The sequence below is a fragment of the Prosopis cineraria genome, unplaced genomic scaffold (assembly GCF_029017545.1).
Source record: "Prosopis cineraria cultivar Desert tree isolate PC_DT_omini unplaced genomic scaffold, ASM2901754v1 PC1113, whole genome shotgun sequence".
Classification (NCBI taxonomy): domain Eukaryota; kingdom Viridiplantae; phylum Streptophyta; class Magnoliopsida; order Fabales; family Fabaceae; genus Prosopis; species Prosopis cineraria.
The window spans coordinates 1,924-11,594 of record NW_026556438.1 but is presented as its reverse complement, the minus strand read 5'-3'; the positions used below and the strand labels follow the sequence as shown (position 1 = coordinate 11,594).

Below are 9,671 nucleotides of genomic sequence, written 5' to 3'. Positions count from 1 at the left end.
ATTTTATTATAGATAGAGGAATAATGTATGCAATATTAATATTGATATTGATGAGATTGATATTAATGGGATTGATATTAATTTATATTGATATTGATGAAATGTAAATGGATGAAAATTGATAAATCAGACGAACAGTAAAAGGAGCAGGTAAAACAGAAAAAAAATAAAAGAAAAATGTAAATTACTGCTCACCCTCCGGACAATAGCGTCTAAGCCCATTGTGTTGTTTTTTTTTTAAACTGACTTAGCCCAATAGGCCCAATGTCAATTTCGTAATTTCGAAAAAAATTGAAGTGTACATAAGTTATGAACCCTACTGCGGCCGCATTCATATTCTAGGGTTTCTCGCACACCAGGTATTGTGAAGCGAGGCAGCGACCGGTGCAGCCGATATGGTTTTGAAGTAAGTTCTACTTTCTCTCTCGTTTATTCTTTAATCTCTGGTCTGGTGTGTGCGCGCTATGCGCGTGATCAAGAGCTTTTCCTGAACCAGGGTCCCTAGCCATACTGTTATTTGAGATTTTCCTCACGTTTTTTGGCCATCAATATGAAACTTTTATAGAAAAAGAGATTCCTCTTCTGTTACGGTGTGGCCAAAGAACCCATTTAGATCCATGCTTCTCAGTTCCAATTTAGTAACGTGGATTGAAGAACTATGGGTTTTATTTGTGAATGCATAAACACCCTGCTTTTCCGAAATATACCCCTAATTTTTTTGTTACTTGAGCATGAGTGATTCTGTAATCGTATAAATTGTGGACGAGTTTGAATGAATGTGAATATAGCTTTGTTATCTTGTCGGGTTTCGGGGATTCTGGACAATAATTTTATTGCCATTATATACTGAGTAATTGGTCTGTCTGATATTATTAGCTTTTCCTGCCTTCAAAGTATTGCTCTCTGCAGACTCTCATCCCCAAAATCTCTTGTTTGATGTGATTATTCTGCATTACGCCAATCTTATTGGCCGTATAGAAGCTGAAATTGGATACGAAATGGCTTTACAGTGTGGAAACTTAATTCGTCTTGGCTACAAAATATTAGTTCTGTATTGCTAGCACTTGAGACATTCTTAAACTATTTGGGAATTATTTGCAAGCAAGTCTGACTTTTTTCCAATCATAACAAAAACAAGCAATCTTGTGTTTTTTTTTTTCCAAAATAATTGCCTCTTGACAAAACTGGTAACTGGTTTTTGATATGGGTATGTCAGGACTGAACTCTGCCGATTCAGTGGGGGCAAAATCTACCCCGGGAAAGGCATTAGATTTGTTCGTGCTGATTCTCAGGTGACTTGAATTTGATCCATCTTCCTTTTTCAGAGATGATATGATGATCTATTAGGTGCTAAATGGGTTCATTTTATGTTTTTATCAGGTCTTCTTGTTTGCCAACTCAAAATGCAAGAGGTACTTCCACAACAGATTGAAGCCATCAAAGCTCACCTGGACTGCCATGTACAGGAAGCAACACAAGAAGGTATTGCTATTATCAAAATTACCATAGTTTTAGTCAACCTTAACTGATATTATCCATTATAAGGCCTCAATTCAATTAAACTTGTCTGTAAATTAACCTGGGTCTCAACATAGGTGACTCCTGGCTTGTGGTGAATGTTTGCTGCACTGGTAAGTTAGAATTAGCACTAGTAACAGGATGCTAGTGAAACTGTTTGAAATGCCTGTGATCTCTCATCAATCAAATGCATGATTCTTGTTTGTGTATGTGGTGTCTGCAGGACATTGCCCAAGAAGCTGTGAAGAAGAGGCGCCGCACCACCAGAAAGCCTTACTCTAGATCTATTGTCGGTGCTACTCTGGAAGTTATCCAGAAGAAAAGAACAGAAAAACCGGAGGTCAGAGATGCCGCTAGAGAAGCTGCCCTTCGGTGTGTATTTCTAGTTCTCTTTAGTGAGACTCTTCTATTGTCATCTCATGTTTTGGATGGCATAAGGTTATGTTGCCACATATCATCTGATGATCTGAATGTATGATGCAGTGAGATCAAGGAGAGGATCAAGAAAACTAAGGATGAAAAGAAGGCTAAGAAGGCAGAGGTGATGGCCAAGGCACAGAAAGCACAAGGAAAAGGAAACATTCCCAAGGGTGCTGCCCCCAAGGGCCCTAAACTTGGTGGGGGTGGCGGGAAGCGCTGAGTTACATTTTTTTTTTGGCTGAGAATTAGATAGAGGAGTTTGGGACTTTATTCTGATAAGTTTTATTTCACTTGATTAATCTGTTATATGGAGCTTTTGTTTTGCGGTTTAGAGCACCAGATGAATTTGAATGTATTTTCTCAGCAGAGTTATTGGTTGTGTCTCTTATTTTAGGACTGCGCGTTGGATAAGTTTTGTTGCATTTGGGGGTGCCGTTCTGATGGATTCCCAAATTGGATTTGATGGTTAGGATATTTAGTTTAGTGTTTGGGCAGTGACCAAATCGTGATTTATAGGTTACAATTAAAATAATAAAATTTATAGAAATTGCATGCAAAATAAAAATATTTTAGATAATATCCAACCACTTTCTTTTCCTTATTCTATGCGCCAAATTCATAATTAATTGCACTAATTTTATAATATAATTATTTGTTGCCCGGATTGCAAGCTGCGATTCCTCATCCTTGTCTTCTACAATCACTATGCTCAGCAATGGACTTGACGAGCTGAAGTCCTGGAAGGTGTTTGTGGGGTTCTAGCGTAACAATTCTTAGTCTTAAGTCTTATGTGGCGCACCACGATGACACTTGCTATCATCGGTTGTGAATATATTGCTTAAAAAATATTTTAAATGTGTGGATTTTAAATATAAAATTTAAAATTCAAATTCAAATCTTAAAATTTTAAAAACTTTCAATTATATATTTACCAAAAAACACTTTAATCTAAAATAATTATATTTGATGATATTGTTTTTAATTTTATTTATAAATCATTTTTAACCAACTCATCAATGAAAAAAATTCTTTATCAATAACTCGTCAAAGTTAATGGAAAGTAGTAAAGTAATTGGTGTTGTCAAAAAAGAAAGAGATTTTCAATTTTACTGCCATTAAATACATCTTTAAAAAAACTTTTATCTCTTCTGTAATTTTTTTAGTCTTTACTTATGGGCAATTGTAAAAGGGTAAAAATGGAAAGAAATGAATGATGATCCACTTTTATATATATATATATATATAATGACTTATAAAAAAATATGAATTCCTTCAAAAATATGACTCATATATAGAATAAGAGGGAGTATTATTTAATAAGTACTAATCTAATTTTTATTATAAATCACTTTCAATTATCTCATCATAATGAAAGAACGACAGTTTAACTCATTAAATATGTATTAAGAGTAAAAGGCATTCCAACTTTGCCTATATTAGTGAGAAAAATACAATATTCAAGAAGTCATATAAAAACACTAAATTAAAATTGCATTCTCCTGTTAATAATTTGCAGCATGTAGTAAAATTAGAAAATATTACTCCCTGCATTCAATATTATAAGTTTTTTTTAAGTATCAAATTAAAAGATATAAGGCATTTTAGGTATTTCAAGATGTAATAGACAAGGGTTTTCTAAAAATGTTCTTAATTAGAGAGTGTAATTAATAAGTGTTTTTAATTAAAACATCCTATTAAATAAGCATAAATATAAAAATAATGTGTAATTTTAAAAATAATTAAATAACTCATTGAGGTATAATTTAATCAAAATTATCGAGAGAAATAATTAACAACCCTCAATGTCATTTGTATTAATCACTAATGAATTCTTGTCGAAAATAAAGAGGAATGGAAGGAAGTATTTTTTTATTAGTATTTTATGCTTTGTTTGGATAAAAAGAAAATATGAGATGAAAGGAGATTGAGGAGGAAAATGAAGGAAAAAATAAAATAAAAAGTAAGACCCACCATATTTTATCTCCAAAATTTCTTTAAATATGTGAAGAGATTCTAAGAAGAAAATTTTAGGGAGAATTACATCTAGCCTTCCTTCAAAAAATTAATCACAATAAGGACTAACAATAAATTAAATTCAAAAAAAGTAAATCATGTTCTGATTTTAATAATAATTTATTTTATATTAATCCTTATTTGTGATTAATTTTTTTGAAGGTTAGATGTGATTCTCTCAAATTTTTATTTCCAACAATGCCCTCCCTTCTGCTCTCTCCCTTATGTTGTCTTCACCATATCATCATCTTCGCAATTGGCATCATCATCTTCTTCCTCTTCCAAAAATTTAATCTCTTGCATTCATATTCTTCTTCACATTATGATTTGTCCAGTCAAAAGTAGACATTTTTCTGCGTATTTGTCATTCATTAATATATGCCCTCTTCCCTGTTATTTAATTTTTACAGACACGTCATTTAAGTTTTAAAAAATTATCCACTTTTAATTTTTAAATAAAAATAATATATTTTCACTAAATTATGCAGTTTTACAAATATAATAACATCGGAATACATTTTTTACCATTAATTTGATTTTAATATAATTTTTTATGACAGAAAATAATTTTAATATAATTTTTTATTTAGTTTATAAAATTTAATTATATGAAACATGATATATTTTAATATGATGATTATTTATTTATATTATTTTATCTAATTTATTTAAATATAAATAATTATAATATTTCATTTTCCCTTTTTTTCAATTATTTAAACATGATATATCAAAACATTTGGGTGGAAGGAAAAAGAGGAGAGAAATTTTAATGAACCTAAAGAGAGAGAGAGAGAGAAGAAGAAGTAGGAAGGAGGAATCTGTTCAATTTACTCCGGTTTCAATAGTCATTATACATATGAGTATTGAGTGCTTATTGACTCTTCATTATTCAAATCTAATCTAGATAGTCTATATTTACAACTTTTTACTTTTATTTTTTAAAAAATTTATTTTAATGGATATAAAATCTAAAATAAAGACAATTTCTTCACTGTTATTTTTTCAAAGAAATATTTTTTATTTAAAAAAAACATCTATTAAAAATCTGTAAATCTAGAGTCTAGACTATGAAAATTAAATATGAACAATCTACATGCAATGAACTCTTAGTACTCATCTATCAAATCTAATTTGGATAGTCCATATTTATGGTTTTTTACTTTTATGTTCTTAAAAAAATTATTTTAATGAGTACAAAATTTAAAATAAAAATAATTTTTAAATTGTCAGTTTTTTCAAAAATATTTTTTTATTTAAAAACATCTATTAAAAATTTGTAAATTTAGATCATAAAAATTAAATCTGAATAATTCACACGTGATAAGTTACCAGTCCAATAATCATTTATACACTCGTCAACACTGGTTCCCAAATTTCAAAGTGAAGGTATGGACTTTGGACTTTCAGAGCGGGGGAGAGAGAACTTTTACCCTTTCTTTTATTATAAAGGTGAATGACAAATAAATTTTAAAAAGATGAATTAATTTAAATTAAATTTTAATTGTTAAATTTTAAAAAATTACAATTTAATTTTTTAATTTTGCAATTATATTGTGATAAATTTATAATTTATTTTTTAAATTTTAAACATAGTTAAAAAATTTAAAAATTATTTTTTATTAAAATTTAAAATATAAATTATAAATTTATCACAATTTGTTTGAGAGATTGAATTATAAATTTTTAATATTTAAAACTTAACTTAAATTAATTAATTTTTTTTGAACCTTCCTTTATTATCCCTTATTTCATTCTCCCTTATTATAACTAGATTTTACTACTTATGCGATGCACGGGAGATTATTCACTAAGCTTTATTAAACTTGATTATAATTCCTTATTCAATGCTTTTACATGAGAGAACAATACAAACTTGCAAGCTAACAATTATTTTTCCTGAACGAAAGGAAAAAAAGGAGATTTCTTTGAGCTTTACGAAGAAAGTCAAACTTATTTTTGCACATGTAAGTATCAATTTAAATTGTTCAAACCAATTTTGACATAAACTAAGATTTATAAATGAGCATAGACAAATAAAATGTCGCTAAAATGTAATTAACAATGAAAAGTTTAAGATTGAATAGTTAACTAAGATTATTTAGATTGAATAATGCAAGATAGATTCGAATAATATCTAAAATCAGATCTCAAACCTTATTCTTTACATGGCTTTTCCAAAGCATATCTTAGGATGGGTAAGTTTGCATATAATTTATATGTATTTGTTTATTTTATTATAATAGACATGGGTTATTAGCTAAATCCCTATTGTCAGCTAATAATGCTTTCATTTATTCTATGACCTTTTCTATTATTGTGTAAGACGTTTGCTAGATTGATCTTTAGAGGCTCAAGTGCCCAATTTCTTGTACTTTTATTAGCTCATTGAATGGAATGAGAAATTTTACACAGGAGAAGTATTTTACTTCTCTAATTGACAGAAGGTGCCATCTTGTAATAAAGCAGATATGCAATTGTTTTTTTTTTTGACCAACAGGAAAATCAAATTCATAGATATGCAATTGTTTGACCAATCACTATATAATCATTTATTTTAACTGCATAATTTTGTTAAAATAGGTATGCAATAAACACCATCTTGTAATCAAATAGTAATGCAACAGTAATCATTTATTTTTAACTACATAATTATATTACTTTTCCATCTAATTCACATGATTAATTTATCAATAACGAAAACTATCTTCTTTAAAGTAAATTGAAGATCCTTGATGGTAGCAACCGCTGCGTTAATGACTACTTCTACAGGCAATTACATATCAAGTAAATAACATTCGAACACAATGTTGATAGAAATTAAACATTCCCCCACTACAAAATTACAAAACATTCATGGGAATGGGAGGCAGAGAAGGCTCCAGGAAATTGCTTTGGCTCCATAGCGCAACAAAATATCAATTATACCTTCTTCTAGCCTCTACTAAATGAAAGTTTGTTTGTGTATAGGTGCTGTCATGTTTTTGTTTTGATTTTGTACTGATATTCAATCAATACAAATATGTATTCTGAAGTACACTGCCTGCTGTGACTCCACTACTGAATCTTGCTAAATAAATCCAAACATAGAAAAGCAGTTCAATATTGTCTACCAGTACTTCATCTAGAAGAAGAACATGAACACCTATCACTGAAACTAATTTCAAAGCATGAGATGGTTAAAAAGGATTTATGCAGATAATTCTATACCCTGGAATTTGCTTGCAACGAAATATAATGTGAAAAGCAAAGCAAAGATATAACTTATACATCAGTGCATTCATGCAAAGCAAAGATTTTTATGACACGCAATACTACTTCAGATTTTTCTCTAGACTTGAAAATTATAAAGTTTAAAGCATCTTTAGAAGATAAGATGGTATCCTTGCATTTGATGTCCTAGAAGAATAGACTGCAAAAGAAATAAAACTGCAGAAGGAAAACTGAAAAAGAATGATAGAACTTTATATAGATATTAGGGAGAGATTGCTTTTCAATGAAGCAGTCTAATATACTTTGATTAACTTTTTTACATACTGAATATTAAAAATTCACTTCATTCACTGTAAGGGAAAAAAAACCATAGGGAGGCCAAAACGATTGATGTAAGGTGCATAATCCATCATTGTCATAGATCAAATCAACTACACATACTTGCCAATTTTAGCATAAGTGAAAAGGAACGAACCATCTAATATTTCCCTAAGAAATAACACAAATGGATCTATTTGGTACCTACCATACTAGAGTGGATTTAATTTTTATTTTTTCTGTGATAAATCATAATATTCCTTCCAAGCCTATGCAGTACTGCCAATCTAAGATCAATTCAACACACAATACATACATACATATATGTACATATATGTATATTTGAAATAACACGAAAAGGTTAGGAACTTGATAGAGATTTCAATATAATCATCCAGCTACCAAGACTTCTTTTGCTTTAGCTTTTTCACCTAATAACTGTGAGTGAATTTCTACAATATCACAATGAGAGAGAAGATCAAGATCTAGCTTAGCATTGAGTTGATATACACTAAAAGGAATAGGTGTGAGAACTGGAAGAACATATATGCATCATGGAGTTACATTTAACATACCAATTGGGTTGCCACAAAAATAGGCACTACAACTTGACTAATGATTATAATAGCAAAAGATCAAATTAAGTGAAAACTGATAGAAATTCACAAGTTATTTATATAATTGAAGAACTATGGTTCCTCAAAATAAAAATAAAAATGAAAACTGATAGGAAAAAAATCTTGATACATCATCAACAATCAGATTAGTGAATTGCAGCAAAGAAAGTTTCAAGAAAAACCAAAGCAACAGAGTACTGATAAAATCAAACCTTCTAGTAATAAGCCTTGTGAATCTACTCCTCAACTTAAAAGTAATGAGCCTTATCATTCTCTTCTTAATGAAGAAACTTCACATCCCATTCTTCTTCCCTATTAAAGTTACTCCATCATCTTCCTTTCTTTCCTGTAGCCAAAAGAAAAACACCAAAGAACCTTAGGTATGCTTCATTCATGTTTAGGGGTGTTTCTCTTCTTAATGAAGAAACTTCACATCCCATTCTTCTTCCCTATCCAAGTTACTCCATCATCTTGCTTTCTTTCCTATGGCTGAAATTAAAACACCAAAGAACCTTAAGTATGCTTTATTAATGTTCAGGAGTGAAAAAATGAAGTCATTTTCACTTGGTGAGAGTACTTTCCAAGCATTCTGTTTTGGTTTTTGCTATTGAGCAAATATACTTATGCATTCATGGACTGATTCTCCTCCAATGTAGTTAGGGTGAGGTGACATAAAAAGCTTGTGCGTAATCTATTTAGGCAAACTGAAGAAATGCACAAGAGAAACATGGCTCCAATAATTTAATAAAAACCAATACTCTATAAGTAGAAAGTAATATAATTTAACAATAGATATTGAAAATGATAGCATCTTTATCATATGACAACATCAGGCTGATGATAATTTAAGCCACTACTTTTTCTTGAAACAATCATAATAAGAAACAACTTAAAGAACTGAACTAACAATACACTCATATTCTTATATCCTTTCCGCTTCATGCAAATCTTTCTACTTCTTATCAGTAGCTACTCATAAGTTGTAGGAAAGTGAAGTAGTTTTCCTGATAGTTAGTTTCATGAATTGTTCCTAGAGAGATTGGCATCATGTTAAAACCAAACCAGATTGAAAAACAAAATGTAGTGATTCAGCATACCTCTTAGATTTTATACAATTCAAATTCAAATAAGATAGCCAAAATAATAGCTCCCTCATTTAGATGCTATTCCCCATTCATGACAATATTTCAACTTCTCATCAATAGTTACTTTTAAAATAGGCTTTTAAGATAAAAGTTAAAAAAATGCTACGTGCCGAATTATTATTAATTATTTAACTCAAACCATTAATTCATGTATATATAAACATCATACTTAAATATGCATTTCTAGAATCAAAAAAATCAAATAATATATATAATATCTCAGGTAAGTTTCATGCCGATCATCTGTATGTATACTATTTATTTCCATGTGTCTTCTTAGTTGGAAAGTCAACAATTTTGTCTGCAGTTGCATCATCGTCTCCATTTCAACTTAGCATGGAACAATAATTTGGGCAATTTAACTACAAATCCAGAAAAATTACATTATTTTCTTTCACAGAACAGAAATATGACGTTATCAAAATGG

The 9,671-nt window shown here is 29.8% G+C and overlaps 1 protein-coding gene across 1 annotated transcript; it reads left to right on the top strand.

The window, feature by feature from the left end:
* Positions 1–330: 330 nt before the first annotated feature.
* On the top strand, positions 331–2,331 carry LOC129299305 (60S ribosomal protein L24-like). The gene is made up of 5 exons (XM_054937772.1): positions 331–406; positions 1,217–1,292; positions 1,381–1,482; positions 1,742–1,890; positions 2,002–2,331. Exons 1-5 carry the CDS (start codon positions 396–398, stop codon positions 2,156–2,158), a joined length of 495 nt encoding a protein of 164 aa, XP_054793747.1. The 5' UTR covers positions 331–395; the 3' UTR covers positions 2,159–2,331.
* Positions 2,332–9,671: the final 7,340 nt, after the last annotated feature.